This window comes from Tachypleus tridentatus, chromosome 3, assembly GCF_004210375.1.
Source record: "Tachypleus tridentatus isolate NWPU-2018 chromosome 3, ASM421037v1, whole genome shotgun sequence".
NCBI lineage: Eukaryota > Metazoa > Arthropoda > Merostomata > Xiphosura > Limulidae > Tachypleus > Tachypleus tridentatus.
In genome coordinates, this window is record NC_134827.1 from 95,535,508 (window position 1) to 95,559,063 (window position 23,556).

The window sequence follows — 23,556 nt, forward strand, 5'->3', positions numbered from 1 at the left end:
ACCAAAAAAAAAAACCCACTATAATACCAGTCTGTTGGGAAGACGTTCCCAAAAATTAAAAAAAAAAAAGGAAACAAAGAGTAATATTCTGTTAAACCACAGAGAAGATGAGAAGACAGGTACTACACAAAGATCAAGTCTAAACCAACTTCTCAAGAAGCTCGAGAAAAACCTTTAATAGAAACATTCAAACAATCAACAAATAGTACACTATAGCAACATTTCATACATCTATGGTTTACCAAGAACCCACAAGTTTGCACCCTCTCTGGTCCAGGTTTTACTGTAGAGATTCACCATGCCAGTCCTTGGCTAGATATTTAGTAGATATAATATCACCATTAATGGGTAAAACATCTTCACATGTTAATGTGTGTGCATGTAAACATGAAATATGATAACATTACAAGGATCAGCTTTGAAATATTTAGCCCTTTCACAAACATACCAACCCTTGGCCACCTGGTGGCATAATGATAAATCTGAAGGCTTATCATTTTAAAACCTGATGTTGTTATCCATGGTTGGCATAACACAGATGCCTCAATGTATAACTTTGTGCTTAACTACAAACAAACAAACAACACCAGACAACTTGAAACTTATAGAATTCTTAAATAATGCACCAAACATACTATCTCCACAACGATAGAATTCTCAACTTTCTGTATGAACACAACCTACTTCCAATTTGGGAGATGGAACAACCAAACAAGAAGATCTAGGAAGAGGCTCATCCCTGTCTCCATTAATCAGGAACCTCTACATTTAACAATTTGAAGTTGATCTTCAAAACAGTCACCCTGTGACCCAAGATAATGGCTTGTCTATGATACATTCTTAATATAGGCTTACATACAGACAAGATTCAAGAATTCATAAACTGTTGAAAAGAACAACATCCTTGCTGCAAAACACAGTAGAAATGAAGAAAGATGATAAATTCTCTATCCTTAACATGATGGTTACACACACTCATGACTAGTACTACGGAAGATCGCTTGAAAAGTACAGATACAGATTACTGCCTCTGCTATATATCCAACCACCCAAACAGTATAAAGAGAGGCATTATAGAATGTCTAACTTTTGGGGAAAAAAACAAGATTTGTAATATCCAAGAAGATAGAAACAAATTGCCAAAACCTTCATTCATATATATTCCTGAAAAACTGAATTAAGAAGAATATAAAATTGATAAAAACTAACAGTCATGTTCCCGTATGTCTCTGAAAAAATAATGCAGATGATGTGTAAACAACATGAAGTCAGAAGGGTATTCAGAAGTTGTAATATGGTATGATCGTAATTATTGCACAGCAAAACATCTAATGACTAAAAAATACTACTTACATTATCCTGTACGAATGTGGGTGTTAGCACGTTGGAGATATGGAAAATGACCAACAAAACCTTAGGGTTAAAAAAGCATAATTAATATAAAATAGTGATCTATTTGCAATTGCTAATTATTGACAGGAAGACAATATGGTAAATTGTGATAAAACTAAAATAATAGAATGCGAAGTGCATTTAAGAAAAATAAATCCTAAACATCCATCTATCTGACGATGCAAACATGCTCTGCCAGTGTAGCATAGATGTTAGCTAAACCTTGGTTTAGCATTTGAAAATGGTAAATTGTAGTTTTAAGTTCAAATGGTTGGAGATCCCAGACAAGCAAATAACGTGCAAGATTTCATTTGAGAAGACCCAGGATGGAAATTTGACCATTATCAACTCGGGAGTAGTCCTTCTGTGTAAACATTAGCTGGTCAACAGTCAAAACATAGTCTAAAACTAGTTAGTGATTTATATTTATTTAAAAACAAATTAGTTACTAATTAACAAGTGGATGTTTGTGACAATATAAGCTATTAACCATGGCAACAATTAATACATGATTACAAGCTGTTTTGTTTTAACGTAGCTTGAAAAATACCTTCTACATGCAAAATTTAAAGACTTAAGGTTTGTGTACATGAAAATATATTTTCACTGGATAATATTGAAGTTATTGAAAGATACTTTTATTCATTTCAAATTATATATTGAAGTATAAATGTTTTCCTTTCAAAACTTTAGCATGATAAAGTATGGACAGAATTTGTTGTATTGTTAGGTTTCTTCAGCTCAAGTCAGTGTGACAAAGAGGCTTCCACCACCACCACCACCACCATTTCTAAACAAGCCCAAATCAGGTAATTAAAGAAAAGCATCAGATTTAGGAATGATCTTACTTGTGTAAGTGTTAAGTGTATGAAAATATCTATCTATCTATGTAATATGTGTGTGTGTGTGTGTGTATTTTTTTTAATCTGAAAGTGTTACAAAATGTAAAATTACTTTTAGAAGTTTAAACTGCTGTATACTAAAGTGTTTCAGTAAAATTTATCTTTCAGAAGCAATGTCTTCTCAAAGAAAAAATATTTGTATATGTCAGACTACCAATGTGGAGCAATTTTGTAACATTTTGCCAAGGGTTCTATAGCATATGGTAGCCTTGGATAATGCATAAGAAACATGGCTAAAAAGGATCAAAATTAGGTTGTTTTTTTATATATGGTACAATGTTCTTATTAACATAGATTATCCCCAAGAATTTAACATTCAGTTTTTTTTAAAACAATTGCCATAATAAGAAATATATATGTCTCTGATTAATGTAAAATTTGAAATAGTTCCACATTTTTCATTACTTTTGCATGAGTTCTCGTGTCTATATAAAAAAGTTTGAGGTTAAAGATGAATTTTAAATTTCATCTCATTTCTCAGAGAATCTTTGATTTATTTAAGTTGCAAAGCTGTATTTTCATATCCTCAGTAGATTTAATAGCTTAAAACTGTCAAGTTATTTGATGCATACAACATAATATTAGAATAAAATTTATAGTTTATTATAATTGGAATGGTTGTGTTTGAGTTCTGGGATTGTATTATTAGTTTGTAAGCCATGAAGAAAACTATATATATGCATTAGAATGAATAAAATCCATCTCATAATTAAGTTTTAACTTTTTCTGTGTGTCAATAAAAGCATATTTAAAAATGTGTTTACTTTATTCTGTTGACCAGTTATAACCAAGTATTTTTCTGTATGAAGTCTGTGAGATAAGCTCTTTTTAAACTGTGGTGTTTGGTTGGTTTATTAGTCAATATTTTTCTACCTAGACCTGACAGGATCATTTGACTGGAAGACATACTTAAACAATCCAGATTTCTCTGCAGCTCCTGTTTCAAGCTTCAAGCATGTGAGTTTCTAATTGTGTGAAACATGTCCAGTATGGTTCTTCTGTAAGATTTTAATATTAAATGATTAGAAACTTGCTAGTCACAGGTAATATAATAAGTGTTTCATGAGGCACGTACACGAGTAGCTCGTGAGTAATATAATTCAATAGATTAACATGAGCTGCATGTTCCCCTTGAGCGATTTACAACTTATAATGGCAATTAGATACAGTTCAAAGGGTAATAAAATTGCTGAAGACAAATGTTTGATTTGTATTTAGAAGGTCTTAGGGATTACACAGAGGAAGTTTGAAATTTTTGATACAAGGAAAAGTATTTGTAATTTTAACTTGAAAATTACTTTGCATATGGAAAATCTATGGTTATAGATAATATATAATTATACATAAGATAGAACTTTTAACTTTTATGGTTATAGATAATATATAATTATATATAAGAGAATTTTTAACAAATTCTGATAAAGAGGATCTGATAGGTGGGTGTGGCAGAAGGGTTCTGATTTTCTGTTCAATAGCTCTATAACCAAACAAAATTGGATGCCATAAAAATTATGGCTTGTATGGACAATGGGAATGAGAAATTTACGTTTAATTTCATACATTTTGGAGGGGTGGTGGATAAAACAGAGTAAATAACTTAAAAACATGTATACTATTGAAATGTGGATTATTGCCCAAAAGTTTATTTTACTAATTGGTATAACTTTAACAAAAACTAGTTTTAATTAAACTTTTGAATCTAAGACACTGAAACAGTAAAGGAAACCATGATGATAGGATTAGTTTGGTGAAATAAATAGTTTTATTTTCTCTTTCATGATCAAGGTGGCATTAGCAGATTGCTGGGATAACATTACTGTTGGAATGAAGATAGAAGTGGAAAATAGAGATTGTGATAATTTTGGAAACCTTTTTCCAAGTTTTTACTGGATTGCAAGTGTTGTAAAAATGGCTGGTGAGTTAATGAATTTTGAGCATAACATAAAGACAAGGATGGAAACAAAAATGTGTTGATTTGTTGCAGCCTTATTACTTAAATATTGGTGGAGTGTTTAACATCAAGAAAATTGGTTTTATGTGGTGAAGGGGTTGTTTGGTTACAGATTACTGTTATAAATCACAGCATTACGAAAGTTAGCCATATGCCTGAAACTGTACTTCACTAAATTGTGAGAAAATTATTTTTCTGGTCACTGGTGGATGTTATTTTAAAAGCCCTAATCAACACCATTTTAATGCTAGCTTTTTTTCATTTAACTTAAAGAAATTTTACTTAATGTTAAATGTGTGGTAACTGAATCCTTTAAGAATTCTTCATTGTTTTTTTTTAGAATTCTTTACTTTATAAAATATGTTAAAAACTTGAAAACCCAAAATTGCAAGCAAATGCATGATGTCTTCATGCAATCCCAAAATGGCAAATTTTGACACCATAAAAATGTGAAAAACACAGAAAAATTAAATACTATCTACATCACTACTTGGAATCTGCAAGAGGGTCCCACGTACGTTTGTAGACATACACATAAATAGTTCATGAAAATAACAAATTGTGCTTTCTCTGCTGAGAAATTGAGCAAAACACAAAAATTCTAAAATTGACTAAATCTCTGTTTGGGACGTGAAAAGTATCTTTGTATCAAATGCAACATAAATTAGCTGAAAGATGGTAAAGTAATTGTCAAAGAAAAACTATATTTTTTGTGTCATCTTGACCCTCCCACATAATTACTGTAAAGGGAAAAGCCCACCATTTTTGTTGTTGATGTGGGAGATCTATATGGAAGTATCTTTGTAATAAATCTCGTGTGCCCCACAGTGGCTCAGTGGTATGTCTGAGGATGTAGAATGCTAAAAACTGGGTTTTGATACCCGTGGTGGGCAGAAGACAGATAACCCATTGAGTAGCTTTGTGCTTAATTCAAAACAGCAACAGCAACAAGTCTCATGTAAATTAATCAAAGTACAGCTAAGTAATTTATCCCAAACTATATAAAGTTATGTGTTTTTGTGAGATCTGATCACCTCCAGAGAGATTCAAAATGGCTAAATCCAACTTCTTATTTGTTAATGTGTTTAGTGCATGAAGATTTATAATTGTGCCAATTTTCATCTTGATTGCTGTAAATATGATCATACAGATCCCCACAAATGTACATTTTTGGACTGTTTGACTTTTGACCCCATAAAATCCTTAAAAAAAACCTAAATCAAACAAATGAAGAAAAGGTGTCTGATTGTGTTAGACTGTGATATGATCCTACAAATTTCAAGTTGATCCATCAAGATATGAAGGAATAGTAGTTGATTGAAAAGTATTTGAAAGAAAAGTGAATGGATAAGAAACAATAAAAAAGCAAAATATGTCTCTCTGTGGAGACATAAATTAGATGCTCCTTTGTTATAAGATTTTTATCACTAAAAACGTAAAGATGTGTTTATAACATGCGTGCCATTTTTCCGCTGAAATGCGGATTTCCGCGGTTTTCAAACGGCCAACGATCACCCATGAGATTTGTGTAAATTTGAGGAGAAAATATGAGCGATTTGGGGGCCGGGTAGGTGGTTTTTGAGGAGAAATCGTATTTTTTCAATGTTTATTGCAGACCGCCATCTTGGAGGCAGTCTCGTTTCGTCTCGTTGCAGGTCTCGTGGTCTGGTATCGTGTGCCTACTAGACGATAAAATATTCTCTATGCTCCAAAGAAACAACAGCAATTGAAATGTTTAAAAGGAAAGATGTTCATTTTGATCCTGTAGACAAGAGAATGTGTAAGGACATCAGATCAGCAGCTTCAAAGTATATCTCAAAGCTGAGAGAGAATCAGAAGAAAAGGGCAGAAAGGCTTGAGGCCTATGGTTCTGTGAAATCTGGCCCAGCCACCTTGGCTAAAGAAAAAGTCCAGAAAGCCGCAGAGGCACAGAGAGCTGCCCATTCAGAGAAGGAGAGAAAAAAAGCTCGGAAGAGAGCACTGGAAACCCTTGTCTCGAAAAAGAGGAAAGTAGTTAAGATTGATTAAAGGAAATTAAGTGATTTGAAATTTGACTGTAATTTATGCAGCAGAGCAGAAGTTGATATCAGTGACTGAAAAACATTTTATTATTATCTGTGGTTTATTTTAAAGCATATCATTAATTTTATTTTGAAGCAATGTCAAAGCTTTCCTTGATTTGCTGTTTCAGTTTGTATTGTGAAAGAATGAAAAATATACTGATATTGAGGTACCAGTAATTTACTGACAAGATTGTATAGATGAACAATTTGAACTGTAGGTAGTCATGATTAGTCAAAAGAGTAATTTTATGTGATTTGAAAATTGTATGGAATATATGCAGCAGAGAAGTAGTTATTGGCAATGACTGTAACACATTTAATTGGCAGCATACCAGTAGTTGATGATGATGATGTTATTGATGACAAAAAGGATAATAATGAAATGATTTGTATTTGAAATATTTACTGAGTTATTTTGGCTTTATTAACTCATATTACTAATATATTTTGATTTAGAAAAAAATTAAACTGAATAAATAGCAAATAAACAATCTTAAATTTCATTTATTTACTTTTTATTTTATTTGTTACTTTTAGATATTTTGATATATCTTCTAAAAAATGAATGCAAATTAAAAGAATAAATCAATCTGCTAAAAACTGTAAATGAAAGTTATAGTTTTTATTAGTACCCCCTAGTCAGGCTCGGCTTCGCCTCGCTGTGGCGCCTCTGGCATCAGGTTATATACCTTTTCATCTTTTTTTCATAAATGTCATTGGCATGCCTGTTATAATTAGTATCATTCATTTAGCCTTAAAATTACTCTAGTGCTCTGCTGGGAAAGCGGCAAGTCTACGGATATACGTACACCACTAAAATCAGGGGCTCAGTTCCCTTTGGCGGACACAGCAGATAGCTTTATGTGGCTTTGTTATAGGAAACACACACACACAGTATTACTCTAATTTGTTAAAATAGATTGAAGTAATGAATACAGATAGTTATAAGAAATAAAGTGTTTTGTTTTGTAGGTTACATGGCTTTACTTCGTTATGAAGGATTTGGTCTTGATGATAGCAAGGACTTTTGGGTAAATCTGTGTTTAGAATCTATCCACCCAGTTGGTTGGTGTGCATCCCAAGGAAAACCATTAATTCCACCTAAAAGTAGGTACATTATGATAATTTATCATACCACAAGTTGTTAACCTTTATTAGCTTGACTGAATTATTTTTATCACTTCTGCACTTCCATTCGTAAAAATTAATAAATCGGAAATGAAACTACAGTGGAACCCTTCTAAGCAGCCACCCCTCAGATTCGGTCACCCCTTGAAAGTGGTCATTCAATCACAGTCGCTTTTTTGTTTACATAATCTCTAATTATGTACAGTGGAATGCCTCTAATCAAGCCAGTTTGTCTCAGTCCCAAAGGAGGCTGCTTTAGAGGTGTTTTATTGTATATTTCAAACACAAGCACTTGCAACATAAAAGCATAATAATCACCGAACCTCAGTATGTATTTTGTAAATTTACAAATGAAATAAAAGCTACTACGTGACAAGTATACACTATACAGTTGCATGACACATTGTAACCATTGGCCTGAAAGAACTTGGATAAATGATAACAGAGAACTGACACATCTAAATAGAAGCTTTTCCTAGTTATTTTGTGAAATGTCATGAGCAGACACCCTTCATCAGTCAGTAAAAACAATGCTGCAGTGGAATTAAGAGCCTGATGTATTTGGTTTCAACACTGAAATCAAGTGGCCAACATTATACTGCTATTAAACTCTGTATACAGTCTAAAAGTATAATGGACAGAAAGTATCAGTATGATATTACCATAATCTGTATTTTATTTAGGCACTAGCAATGTAACTTCATAATGGTACAAATATGTTGCCAAGTTGCTGACCAAGTTTTTTAAAAACAATTGACAAAATATGCTGATAAATTGTCAAAAGGTTTAAAAAAAAGGTAAAAAAAACATATCCACCAAAATGTTTAGTTGCTTTCTTTGTATGTGGAATGTTGTATTTATAGATGAGAAAATAAGTATACAGTTACTGAATCAAAATAGCCATAATTATAGTTTTGTTGAAGAAGTAACAATTGGATACAATTACATAATTTTAGATATGGAATAAGAAAAAAAGAGAAAATTATTTTTTAATTTTTTTTTTAAAACAGTGCCTCTAAACAAACTTTTATAATCTAAAAGATGATACAAATTTGAATTACATAATTTTTTCAAGCACAAACTACATACTGTGAAGAAAGTGTACACCAAATTTCATGTAATAATGTTAAACATTTTAAGTGAGAGAAAAAACAAACTGGGCATACAACTTCACCCTGTTGGTCCTGATGGGGTTATCCTGCTATTTGTTTAAAAATATGTCAGTTTGAGCTTTCTTCTTTACAAAGTAATGAAATTATACCTTTTTTTTATAAATTTACATGTATTTTGTAAAAACTACTTATGACAAGAGTTTATGAAACTTCAAATTTTAAAGTTATCAGTTAATTGAGTTTTTTATTTTTTTTTCCTTATAAACATTTTTTCCCCACCAGCCATTGAACATAAACATGCTGATTGGAAGGAGTTCTTGGTGAAGAGATTAACAGGAGCTAGGACTCTCCCATCAAATTTTCATGCCAAGGTGTGTTTTATAAAATGATGAACCCTTATTAGAAAAACTACCAACTCTAAAATATCTTCAAATGAATAATAATAAAAAGGTGTGTGTGTGACCACTGTATCTCCAAGAGTAAAGAACTTAGAAACATGAAATTTTTCACCCATACTAAGTGGACCCTGAGGGTGTGCACCTAGTTATTATTACTTATCCACATGTAGTATCAGTGCTTACTTGGTTGCTTATATTTCTGTTTTTCACTGAGGCCTCAACTTTCTATAAACTATATGAGCAATGTTATAATGTAACAGTTGTACCATGTATGCGTGCATACACACACACACACACACACAATATGTGTCTTACTGAGTTATGCAACCAAACTTTTTGTAACTGTTGCCTTTAAAATAATTACTTTCAGCTCTTTTGTTATGAAAAGTAGGTAATCATTAAATGTTTAGTTGAAGAAAAATTACATAACAACACCTACATTAAACAATCTTGTATACATAACAACCACCACCCCATATGTTTTAAGCTAATTAGAATAATGACTTCTAATATATATAAAATCCAGTGCATTTGGGTAACAATATGTTCCAGTGATGGATTTTATGTTTGTTGTTTAGCATCAGAAATCTGACCTGATATGATTGTTAGTCTATGTAGTGAAAGTATAAAATAAAATGTATGAGCAACGAACCTGGAAAAATATTTATGGATTTCTTAATTTAGAGTCTCCATTGATTTAAAGAGGTTTGTTTTTTATTAAAAGTGTTCGTAATATAACAGAAAATGCTTTAATTCAGAAATGATTTAAGTGTAAAATGTAATTGATATTTTGACTTTCATGGTAAATTCTATGCACGTGGCTCTAGACTGGATTATCTCACATTGTGTTTTTACTTTAGGTTTATTGATTCATTTTTTAAAAATCAAAACAACATTCACCACACTATAGTGATAATAACTATTGAAGGAGTAAGTTATAAGTCCGTGAAACTAATTCAACTGTAAGAACGTAATGTCATAAATTTATAGACTAGATTTAAAAACTTGTATTTTCTCGAGAATAAAACTGTTGAGTTATAATGGTAAAGTTTGATGATAAAGCAACCAACAAAATTTTGTGTGCATCTGAATTATGTTTTCATGGTAACATAGTCAAACAGATATTTAGTTTTGTTCAAATGTTTTTATGATTATACAGCATTTAGAACTGGTTCTTCAGTTTCTCTTACAACAGTTAACAATGCATTAAAATATTGTTTATACACAAGTATCAGTTATGATGGTGGTTTAGTCTAACCTCATGGTTTGGTTTCCAGATCTAGTTTACTAAAGATTACCTGTGAACTAATCAAACAAAAGTGTGTAATTTCATACACAAATTTTAATAACAAAGTAATAATGATAAAACAAAGTATGAACATGGCTTTTATCAGGTTTGGGATTATCATACCATTACCAATTTTATTGCTATATCAGGAAATTAACAAGACAGTTACTTGTGTTACTTACTCAGATAAGTTGATGTTTATATTAAACATGTTGTGGAAGTGCTGAAAGGATTGTACAGCAAACTAGAATGTTAGAAAAACAAGACCAGAAACTTAATTCACTCCCAGGGAATACAGCGAAGTAAGAACATTGGAAAGTGAGAGTTAGAAGCATTATTGTGTGTGTGGGCAAACGTTTTCCTCAACAAAGGTGGTCTTTTATAGGTTATTTTAATATTTTCAGTCACCTAAAGAACAAACAAGACATTTCAAGTGGCTCTTAACTTCAATGTTGTGAAAATTAACAGAAACATTAATCAGGTATCCATGCTGTAAGCAATATTTTAAACTATAATCCCAATGGTAAGTTTATAACACTTTAATTCATGGTTCAGATTCATGCAGCAAATGGGGTACACATACCTCACTGTGTAGCTTTTGATAAACAGAAATAATTACTTTCAGTTTGAGAATTGTTTTTAGTAGAAGAGGATAAAAAATTAACTTTAACGGAAGTTTCATGCTTCAGATTTTCTTACTCTCGAGTCTTAAAACAAAATTGCTGTTTGAAATTCATATATAGTTTCTCAGATTATTTTATGAGTAACCTGAATAACAGAAGTGTACAGTTATTGGAATTTGCCGTGCCAATCAATTAATTATTAGGCTCATAATTTGATTACCCATAATTAATTTTATATTCTCAAGACCTGAATAGTTTGGATAATATACTTATTAATAATGTTTGGATGTTTGAAAATGGCAATTTAAATTAGTTGATTATAAGCTGAAGAACCTTAAATTCATCAAAGTAATAATGAAGAAACAAAATGGTGGTAATTTCATTACTTTTATAGTTGCAATCAAAAATAGTAATTTTAATTAGTTGGTTATTTTATGTCACTCTAATTGAGTTAATCTTTGCTCATAGGTTGCCTAGTTTTACTAACCAATATATTTTTTTGGAAAGGGCATTAAATTTGGAAGAGAACTCTGGCTGTTTATGTAGAAATGTTTGAAGATTGTACTTAAAATGCTTTTTCCTGCAGAAATAAAGATAAACATTTTATACATCATAAGTGATTATTTCATTATACACACATGCAGTGTAAGAACTCATTTTCAGTAGAAAATATTTCAAAGCAATAGGAACTATTTTTTATTATAGTTCACTTTGTTTATAATATTGATAAGTATATTGTGTAAATACATTTATTTTTTTTATTTTTACCCAACATGAAGTTTACTTGTAATTGAAGACTGTTCATGAATTACCTTAGGCTACAAAGATTCTTGTATTTTAAAGTTTATAGAATTTTTCTGGTTATAGGTTCAAGAAGGATTACGGAGCAAGTTTAGAGTTGGAATGAAACTAGAGGTTGTGGATAAAAATCGTATTTCATCTATTCGTGTGGCCAGAGTTCAGGAGGTTGTGGGTGGACGACTGCATGTTGCTTATGAAGATGCAGAAAAAGGAGATGAAGGGTTTTGGTGTCATGAACGTTCTCCCCTAATCCACCCGATTGGTTGGGCCCAAGTAGTAGGTCATGACTTGAGAGCTACTCTTGGTGAGTATACATTCTTAAGAATAAATTCTTCACTTATGTAATCTTTCACATGTTTTCTCCACAAACAGGCTCAAAACTAGAATTATCGAAAGTAAACATTTTAGATTTGGAGAAACAAAAGCCCATGTGATCTTGAAGTCATTTAAAAATGAATAAACTTTTATTCTAAATTTTGGTATGAATTGTTCTGTATCCAGAGACCTGGACAGCAGTTTAACAATTGAGGCATCATTTTCAAGATATAGAAAACGTAATCAAAAGTTTCATAGGTGATTGATTTGGGGGAAAAAAAGAAAAAAAAAACTGTTGCAGGATTATTCTCTTCCATGATAAATTATTTTAGTTTATAGTAATAAATAAATTCCAAAATAAATTGCAAATAATTTTGCTGCTGAACTTCACATACATAACATGTTTTTTCATATCGTCCTTAAATGGAGTAGTGTGAAACAATTGTTCTTGTGTTACAGAAAATTATTTTGAACGACGTGTAGCTTTTACCTTGAACACCACAATTTTAAAAGAAAAAAAATTCAGTGTTAGTTGGCATGTGATTTTTAAAAAATCAAATATAAATAAATTTTCATTAATATTTCTAACTTATGACTTAAAGAGCTTCACAACTATTATGAAGGCATTCAGTTTAGTAACAGAATAGAAACAGTATAATCCAAGTGCTTTTGAAAGGTGGACCTTTTCTTCAGAGGCAAACAAGTTTAGTAAATAATAATATGCTAATGCTAATTATGATACTTATATGTTTTCAGAAGCATTTTTGAAGGGGCTGGTAAGCTCCTACTGTTTTCATAAATATTTATTATTATACTTTGTGACAATAATTCAAAAATGTGTAATTTTTGTATTTTTGTTAATTATAAATCTTGTAAAATTAATATTTCTCCTCCTACAGTAGAATGTTTTGATTAAGAATGATCTAGGACACTTTTGTATTATGTTAAGACATTTCACCTAACAGCCTTCATCTTAGAAAGAATGATTGTAATAATAAGTTTAGTCCTAAGTTCCACAATCACAGTTACTATAGTAGAATATTGTGAGTGTTTATAAGTGCAAACCAAAAACATTTAACACTTGGCTACATTAATTATATGCTTAATGAGGGTCTGTATCACAATGACATACTTGAGTATTTGTGTATTTATACTGCCCGTGGTAAAGGACAAAAATAGTTTTGATTACTGTATTTACATAGGACATTATTGGCTAACTTGAACCATGCTATTTTCTCTCAGTATTCCCTTGATAAAGATTCATCTTAGTGGTTCCCAACCTGTAAGCTGTGTTAAACATGACGCTGAGTGGTGTGGGTACTGCTCCCAGGTTGTTTCCCTGTGAGTTCAGATAATTTCAATTGGTGCTTTTGCAAATACAATACCATCACTTGTGAAGGATGTTCAAGTTGAGAATGTTACTAAAATGACAATGGGACACACATGTTCACCTCTACAGTGCAATAAACTGACCCTATGTATATATACACACACAAGGTAGGGGATGTTTATCTTGCATATGATATGCATTGTTGGCAACCGCTGCTGAATACGACTTGTACGAAATTTTAGAAATATTGTTAATTACCAATTCAGAATTTTTTTAATTTTATGACACATTAGTGTAATTTTGTTTTAACTGTAATGTCTCTCTTCAGAAGTTATTCATAACTGTTGAAATATTAAGCTTTAGCTAGAGATTTAGGAGTATATTTCCTACAATAATTGTTTCATGTCATTTTTTATGAATAAATAACATTTTAAAATTATCTATTTGAAATCGCTGTGAATATTGGTCTAAAGCAAGTCACTATGAGAGTAAAAACTGTCTTGTACTTCTAATTACTATAAGCTTATTCAAATCCTCCTTTGTCCATCTAAAGTAGTTTATCGAGGTAGTTGCTGTCTTTTATTTACATGACTAATTTATTACCATATATTTTAAATTAATTTAGGACTTTTTAAAATAGTTATATCAGTTACTGCATGAGTTTTTTATTAACATCACCAATTTCAGGTACATAAATTTTAATTATTTGAGGATAGCCTACTTAAAAATTAAGTTTTCTTTGATTCTTTGCTGAATTTACTTTAAACTGGAAGGTGAAATTTTGTTTAATGAAATTTAAGTTCATCCTTAATTTATTAATTAATTGTCTATTAACAAGTTATGTTGCAGGTTCCTTTATACAGATTGTACATTATACAATGACTATTAATTATAAAACTTGATTAAATTACTTTATCTACTAGGAATAATGTGAAAAGTAATGACTTGTTATTGTGAGAAATTGTTTTGTAAACAATCATTAAACTTGTACATTAAAAAAAACCTCTTTATGCTGCTAAGTGTCACAAGTGTGACAGTGGCTAGGGCAAAATGTTGAGATACAGTACAAATCAATGGATTGACAAGACTGCTAATCAGGTAAATCATATATCATTATAAATTTAATTTTATATTCTCATATTATTATGAAATCATAGTCTTGTTTTTTTATTTTAAAATTATTACACTATTACTAAGTTATTAAGGCAACATTACTTAAAGTTTTATTCATTGAGGCAGTACTACATTTACTTAAAAGACCTCTGAATCCAGATTCAAAGCAATGTAAGAAATACTGAAATGGTCAATCTGCCTGTGAACATAGCATTTAGCCGTGGTATTAGGTAAATGGCCTCATTGGTATGAACATGGTAAACTTAATATGGTTGACATATTATAACATATTCTCCTTTGATGTCACTTGAGTTCTTAGAATCAAGTTATGGATTAAATTATATTAATATATTGATAATACAGCTAAGTAGAACAGTTTGAAAATTAATGGCACACTTTTCTACACAAAAAGTTCCCAGCTTAAAATCAGGCATCTTTAGGTTCCTTAAACAGTATGCATAGTGGTATAAGGTAGGTTCCTGTACACTTTGAAAACTCTTGAGTTCTCATAGACCCATGTAATTTCAAGATTTTAAAAACCTTGTTAAATATTTTTCCTAACTTTTGAGAGCCCTTAAAATAAACAGAACTTTAACAAATGTATTCAGAGCTCTATTAGAATATAAGGTATTAACTGTACATTTTTTGGAAGTGTTCATTGCTATCTGGATTTCTGTTTTCCACTTTTCTACCATATAATGTTGTTTTCATTGTTCATATAAGTTAACTGATATGGCAATCAAGGACAAAACCTGGAAGGTCTATTTTAACTGTCAGGTATCTGGATGGAGAAGTACCCTAAATAGTTGTATTTTTCTGAGTGCCATTTTCTCTTGGAAGTTTTGTTTCAAACAGAAATTCTTAAAATGCTAAAACATTACATAGAGCATTTAAACCTGTTTAAATCTGTGATGAATACAATATTTTTACAATTTCTTTAGTGAAAAAGATGCATTTTTGTCTTTGATAACTTGTTAGCTCCAAAAATTAATTCCTTTTCATCCTTGGAAGACCTGGAGTAAAACTTGAAAACTGTTTCAGTGGCAACTAAAGATAATTCTTGACTTGAGTGTTGTTTTTCCATGAGATGTTGGCAATTACTTTAAAAAAAACAAAACAAAAAACACAACACTAGAAAACTTGGAAGTCATTAATAATATAACTAATTAACAGAGAATAGATAGAAAGGAAATTGGAAATTAGGGTAGTTATTTTGAATTACCTTTTGAACAGTCTGTCATTTTAGTAAATGGGAAAGGTGACTTAAGAATGAACTCTTTATTTTAAGATATGAAAAATCATTGTGCATCTAAGTGTTTGTGAACAAACAACTTTTAACAGTTTGTGATGAAACACATGAGGGAATTTAAACATTTTAATACATTATAAACAAAATTCTAAAGATATGCTTGAAATGTTTTAATTATTCCTTAAATATTATATTAGTTGTAGACTATGCACATAGGAAAATGTTTATCACACTTAAAGTGAAAAATAAATATTGTTGAGCATTTTTACTACAATAATTTAAAAAGTATGAATGATTTTAAATATCTGAATGGTTTGACAAACTTGTGTAATTTTTTTTAAAATTAACAATTGTGTAAATGATAATTGTTTTACTTATCCTTACAAATTATTTATCTTAATATGATACAGTATAGGAATGCATCTTATCACTGAGTAGTTTCTTTAATCTGTATTATAAATCTTTAGTAAAAATGATAAATTTAGTAATTGAAACGTAACTTGTGTTAAACGTGAAAATAAAGCTTTAGTGATCAGATATAAACAGGTTATTTCAGTTGGTTTATTTGTCATTTACTGATGATTGCATGTGCGTGGTTTGTAAAATATTCTTTCAAAGTTAATTATTATTTTTGTTGTGTTTAATTCTAGTTACTTTTATGCCATTGTTGATTTGTATCAAATTTATTTCCAGAATATGCAAAAGATTCCTTAAGGAAAACATTACTCAAGAAGTTTGATCCAGATGATGCATCCTGGGATGCTTTTCTTCCTGTGAGTTTAGTTTTTCATCTAAAGATGAGTGATACACCTGATTTAATTTATTAGTAAGAGAGATTTTTATTCTTGTAATTTGAGGATTAGAACATTATTTTGCTGCACTGTACTTGCTCATACTTCTTGAGTTTATTTAAATGAAGAATGACCAAAGATATAATGAATGTAATTAGTGTGAAAATGTAACAGTACCCTTCAAATGTTAAAGTACATGTATTACCATGGTTACATGCAAATAATAAACTCCTGGTATATATCTCAGGTACTTTTAAGTGCATATTACCCACACTTCTGTATAACTCATAAGCGAGTGACAAATATAAATTTTTGGAAGAAAAGTGAAGAATCCTTTTGCATTATGGTAGTAGAATAAAGCTTTCACTAAACTGATTCTGGATTAGAGATGAATAACCCATGCCTACCATTGGTGAATCTACAAGAAGTTTTTCCACCAATCAGAAACGAGGATAAACCAGTCGGTAAGAACACATCCTTCACAATCCACCAGAATAATGTAAAGACAGACAATGCTGTACACACTGACCTGAAGATGAAAAGTGAAAGACTTTCAAAGTGTCATCCTCAGTAGCTGTATTTCTACAACAGGCAGTTGCTGTCAATTAAACTGATTTCACCGTGTTGGCTGTTGAATTTTCTATCAAATTACGAATTCGTCCAGATTACTATAAGTCATTATAAAAATTACTGCCATAAGATATCTGCTGTCATTAGAAAGTTTTATGTCTGAATTCCAACTGAGAGTTTCTAAGTGTGCAGATGAACACAGCAAAAAATGGTTAATCTGTGTCCGAAGCAGAGAAGAAAATCTATGTAAGAGTAGTGGAAACAACATCCAAAATAAAAACAAATTCCAAAAACTAAATAAACTGTGAGTGGTGATCAACATTGGAAGAAGTTCTGAAGGCATGGGTTATATCAGAGAAAGATGTGGACTGTTCAGTATCCATGGCTGACGTGCCTTTGAGTGCAGCAAATTGTGAAGTAGATGTTTATTTCATATTTTACACGACCTTCATAGTGTTTCAAGTTCATGAAATGAGATGGGCTATCTGTTGAAACCAAACACTACCTGTGGACTGAGAAGTTAAAGTTGAAAGCTTCTTGAAGTTTGTTAAAAGCACAAGGCAGATTTGAATATTCATATGCTGTATTTTCTCTGTAACGTGGACAAGGTACCCATCGGTTATGATGCATTGCTGTCAAGGACTGTTGAAATAAAAAAAAGAAAGAAAAGGAACTAAACAATGTTTGGCATCATGACTATGGGACCAAGAAAAACAAATTTCATTGTTGTATTGTTTTGTCTCAGTGAGGGTACCAAAATCAAACAGATGGTTATTTTCAATTGAAAAATACCATCCATCCAAAGAAGTTACCTACTGGAAATTTTGTAAAGGCAAGCAACAAGGATGCAATGGAAAAATTGTCTGAAAACTGCTGGTTGGTAATGACTAGGGTCTTCTTCAACAAAAAGAAATCACTCCTGGTTTTTTGTCTCTATATCAGCCCACAAATGGGACTTCAAGAATAAATCTAAAAAATTGAGTGCTTACAAAAACTATTGCCTCATGAAATTGTCTTAAACAGTATGTTCATGAAAATCTGCAAATGTTGGGAGAAATGGATGGTGGAGGCCCTGCACCTGAGCTGTTTCCCAGGGCTGAGAAGATGGGGACTGTACTTATGTGGGAAGAAACTGTAGGGTTTATTATAGTCATTTCATTATATATGTATGTAAAGTGCAAAAGAACTGTTATTAACTATATTATGCTTCAACTTGCAACAAAAGCTTGTATCTCGTTGATAATTTAAATCAGTCCCCCTGTGGTTATGTCTCATTGTGCAGCCAGTCACAGGTGGAAGGTTACGGAGACACTGAAAGTGAAACTTGTCTTTCGATATGTAACCAATTAGTTAAGTTATAATTGTAAATTTATTCGAAGTTTGGTGAATACAGTCAAATGTATTTGTATTTATACACAGCCTTTTGACCAGAAAATAACTGGGTTGGTAATAAATGTAATAAATGTACTGCATTTGTTGAACAAGAAAACATCAATAAATATTCAGAAAAGAAAATTGGCATTATATAATTTGATAGGGCAATATGAGCTCTATGTTTACAAGTTGATTTACAAAATTTGTGACTGGAATATTAATTTAGACTTGGTTCAAAGAGCAATAAAACAACAGATGTTTGTTAAGAGTTTAAAGTTGTGTAGTTTTATATTTTATATATATATATATATATAATTTAGATTTAATTTTTTTTTATGTGGTGGTTACAAGATTGATCTCGTAGCCCAACCTTGTACATAGTTAGGGTAGAGAAAATAACAGATAAAGTATAAAGTTTTATGAAAGATTACATTTTATAACTACTTATTTAGAAGATTTTAGAGATTGAACACATGAAATCTGAAAATTTTCAGATAAATAAACATATTTTTAATCTTAAGATGAAAATCACTTTGCACTGAGACTAGTAAACGAAACTGCTAAATAAATTCATTGACAAACCTTTATAAAAAATAATTATTTAAAAAAATGTATATTTTTTTGTAATGTTTGCTGAAGGTCTACCATATCTTGTAAAGATCTGTGTGCTGTATTAAAAATTATTCTATGGAAACCGTAATAAGTACAAAATGGTTGGGTTTTGCATGGCCAGGTGGGTTAAGGTGTTCAATTCGTAATCCGAGGGTCGTAGATTCGAATCCTGGTCGCATCAAACATGTTCGCCCTTTCAGCCATGGGGGCGTTATAATGTGACTGTCAATCCCACTATTCATTGGTTAAAGAGTAGCCTAAGAGTTGGCAGTGGGTGGTGATGACTAGCTGCCTTCTCTCTAGTCTTTACTGCTAAATTAGGAACAGCTAGTGCAGATAGCCCTAGAGTAGCTTTGTGCGAAATTCAAAAACAAACAAACAGAATGGTTGATTCAACCAACCCCATGCTGAAAGTGTTAATGACCTCAGGAATAGTTGAAATAGTTTTTTTGTAATATCAATGAAAATCCTGTAAAACTATATTTAATGTCAATATTATGGAAAAGCTCTTGAATGATAAGTTGTTCAATCATCTTACACTTTTAAGCTTTGTCCAAATGTCTTCTACCAAAGAAACTTTAGAATACCATTGTTGCATGATATGCTGGACTTGGAACTTTAAGTCTTGAAATAACTAGACATGTTTTCAGTAGTAAAAATTGAGCTGATATTAAAGATTACTGATTACTAGTGTGAAAGTAATTTTTTTTTCACTTTTTGCAGAATGTGTATAAAAGTTTTCTAACCGTTCTTGCTTTAAAAACCCACATATATAGTCACCGAGAGAATATAAAATCATTTTTATCCTAACACCCTAATATATTATATATGACAGATTTTTTTACAGCAGTAAGGTAACGTATTACTCCAAGAGGTTAATGTTGCTTGCCCTAAAACAAGAATAATTAGTTTGAAAATAATAAAACATCATGGAATGGTTCATTCAAGTCTAAGATTTTAATAAAGTAACCCTGTGGAAGGGTTACTTTAAAATATTAGACTACAACTTTTCAGCTGACTAAACTTTTGAGGAAACAGTGTAAGGAAATAGGAATAATTCTTCAAGTTAATTTTAAAGTTAGGAATTGCTTTTATTTACTTAATTACAAATTGTACAATAGTGTTTTTTAGCATCTTGAAGCTTGTGCTTCCAGCCAAAGTGTGCGTGATCCATGCTCAGTTTTAAAGTAACAGTAATGCCATTATGGAATTATCTGCTAACTTAAAAGAAAAACAGATCAGTATAATATTATGTGACAATCAAAGTTAAGTTTTATAGCTTGAGAATGAAATGCAATATTTGATGGATTGTTAAATAGAATGACAAATTGTGTTTATGAGATATTTAATTTGTGAAGAGACCAAAATGTTGTGTTGCTTGTACATTTTGCTTTCTCTTTGTAGTTAATGTGTGTTTTTTATGTTCCAAATACTGATATTAGTTATATAAGAAATTTAAAATATTTTGCAGGTTAGGAAGCTTTCTTCTGTCTTGAAATTTAAGGAAGGTATGAAGCTGGAAGCTATAGATCCTTTGAACTTGTCCACCATTTGTGTTGCCACAGTTACCAAAGTGTTGAGAAACAACTATCTGATGATTGGTATTGATGGAATGATGGCAGCTAATGGATCTGATTGGTTCTGTTATCACGCTTCCTCACCGTGCATTTTCCCTGTAGGATTCTGTGAACTCAACAACATTGAACTTACACCACCAAGAGGTGAGATTTCTAGTAGTTTTGATAATTACTGGCTCTCATTAATTGTCTTCAAAACTGCTGGCCTTCCACAAGATCCATAAGTTACTTTTACAACTACTTGTATCTTTTACATGGAACACAGTAAAGCTTTTATGAGATACATTTCAAGAGAAAGAGAAATTATTCCAACCATGGAGGACTGCTTGATTATTTATTAATAAGACCTGACATGGCCAGGTGGTTAATGTGCTCAACTTTCAATCTGTGAATCACAGGCCTGATTTCCTGTCACTGAACATTCTATCCCTTTTAGTCATGTGTTTATTGTAACATTACAGTCAATTCTACTGTTGTTTTTTTTTAGTAAAAGAGTTAATTAATAGTTAGCTGTAGATAGTGTTTACAAGGTGCTTTTTTCTCTAGTATTTTACTGCTAAATTAGGGATGGGGTAGTGTGGGGAGCCCTCAAGTAGCTCTGCTTGAAAGTCAAACCAATTGCATATTAATAAAGACCTTTTTTTTCTCTTCTTTTGTGGTTTTACTGAAGTGATATCTAGTTTTATTCTCCCTTTTTTTCATTTTTACTGATGAAAGTTATGGTATTCAGTTTTATTGCTGTTTAAATAGTGTTACTTGATTGGTGTGGCATAGTTGTGACGTGGTAGAACTAACTTGAGGATAAAGTGCATCGTGAGAAACAAGAAAAAGGGTTACTGAGTAGGTATTGTAATCACATTAATTAATTAATTTTATTAGGTCAAACTTCTTTATCTAATTTTATATAAATTTCCTAACTTCATGGCAAAACAGCCATTCAGTCGAAAAAAATTTATAGATATAATTTGAACCTTAATTACAGGAAGAAAAAAAGTGAAATCATAAAAATCCATAAAATAAATCATACTATGTATCTGTGACATTTAAAGATGTACATTATTATTTGTTTTTTCTTCAGTCATACAAAAATAGTTAAACATTGTAAATAAAAAGTATAATCCAAGTTTTATATGAAACATAGAATAAACTTAAAATGATGATTGTCTAAACTTGTAGTGAATAAACCATTTGAATTTAGATTTTTTTTGTCTCTCCTCATGGCATGTGTGTTTTCTTTATTCAGGGTCCACAGCACTAATAATACTGCCTTTAATTGATCCTTGTGTATTTTTGTAATGCTTTAAAAAGTCTTTATTATACAGATTTTGGCTTTGAAGTCTTAAATTTAATTTCTATAAGCATTGATGCCATATTTTTTTTTGTAACTTCAGTTTGTTTCACACAGCACACCTATGCCTAATAGAATTACAGGATTTTGTGTTCATTCAGTCTAGGCCTACATGAAACTACTAGTACTAAATTGAGTTTGTGTTTTTTTTTTTATAGACATGTGTAATGTTGGGGTTGCAAATAGTGGGTTTAGGCCTACTATGCTGTTTGCATATATTGTTTAATGAATTTTTGGAGTTTGAAATTCCACTGGCTTGTTAGAAGAGGTAAATTTCAACATAATAGGTGAATGGATTCTCATTGATACTGCATGAGGAATATTAATGAAAAATACATTATTATCTGATCCAGTATATGGCATATAAATACATGTGTACCAATCTTAAATTTGTTTTTAGTTAGGTCTTCATGAGCTGATAATGCTTGTAACTGCAATTTTTTTTAAATGTGTGTATCTATTCTCTTGCAACTTTTTAATATAGGACATAAAGGAGAGTTCAGATGGTTTGAATATCTTAAGCAGACAAAATCAACTGCAGCTCCTGTTGCTCTTTTTAAAAAAGTAAGAAATTTCAAAATAAATTTTTTTGTTTTTTATGGTTTTGGTTCAACAAATATAGAGCTGAGTAAGAACGTAATACCTTGATAGAAACAGATTTTTAATATGTATGCAAACATTTCATGAAACTAGAAGACTAAGTGCAAAATGAAACAGATTTACAGAATTAGAAATTATCTAACTGCTGGACAATTTAAGGATGTGCAAGAGGTGTACATTCATTTTATCTGTACTTACAGTTTGGTGATTCACTCAGTTAATCTCACAACAAATAATAATTAACATTTCTGTTTTTGGTTATTCTATTTATCTAAGTTGTCAAGATATTACCATTATGATTTTCCATTATTATTTTCAATTAATTCATGTTTTTGTTCAGCTTAAATTATTTGTATTATTACTGTCAAAAATAATCAGCTTATGAAAATTAATGTTCCTAATTATTATTATTTTTAATTATTCTTAACTATCCATGTCTTATATGAGAATAATTAATTATTTGAATGTAATCAACTAGTGAGCCTGACAATTAATTGCTTATCAAATTCCACTAACTGCCTAGTTCACTTTATAATATATAAGTAGCCCTTATGAGCTTAATTTGTTCCATATCAATATGAACATAAAGCCAAACTAGATGTGATTTTTATCAGCTGTAGAATTATTAATATTAAAAAATTTAACTTTTTAAAGACAAGTAATACACTTTTAAGAAACAAACTTGAGAGAGACTTCTTGGTTAAGTAAGCATGTGTTATTCAGTAAAGCATTAGGTATACCGTAATTCTAGTGTCAGTGTGGTATATAGGTACTTAACTGTCTTTTATTGAATTTTCTGTATAATGCATTGTCTTTGTTGTAAGTTTTGTTGTTACTTGATACTGGTACAAAAGCTTGTCAAAAATGAGAGGAAGCCATTATTGAATGATTGATGACAATCATCGAATTCAGCTTAAACAAATTTGTCTACCTCCAAAATGCTTCTACTCTTCACTTATTTCAGGAGTCTCAAAGCAATTGTGTAATCATCACATTTGTAGTCAGAAAACTATGCAGAG

General features: G+C 30.8%; 1 protein-coding gene across 2 annotated transcripts in view; it reads left to right on the plus strand.

The window, feature by feature from the left end:
- Sfmbt (Scm-related gene containing four mbt domains) overlaps nucleotides 1-23,556 on the plus strand; it is a 63,396-nt gene that overhangs the window by 15,092 nt on the left and 24,748 nt on the right. For both annotated transcript variants that reach the window (XM_076495758.1, XM_076495759.1), the window contains exons 5-13: nucleotides 2,123-2,201; nucleotides 3,172-3,251; nucleotides 4,080-4,209; nucleotides 7,281-7,415; nucleotides 8,831-8,919; nucleotides 11,725-11,962; nucleotides 16,359-16,438; nucleotides 20,484-20,733; nucleotides 22,422-22,501. In XM_076495758.1, the coding sequence (XP_076351873.1) occupies nucleotides 2,123-2,201; nucleotides 3,172-3,251; nucleotides 4,080-4,209; nucleotides 7,281-7,415; nucleotides 8,831-8,919; nucleotides 11,725-11,962; nucleotides 16,359-16,438; nucleotides 20,484-20,733; nucleotides 22,422-22,501 (1,161 nt within the window). The remainder of the gene's footprint in view (nucleotides 1-2,122; nucleotides 2,202-3,171; nucleotides 3,252-4,079; nucleotides 4,210-7,280; nucleotides 7,416-8,830; nucleotides 8,920-11,724; nucleotides 11,963-16,358; nucleotides 16,439-20,483; nucleotides 20,734-22,421; nucleotides 22,502-23,556) is intronic.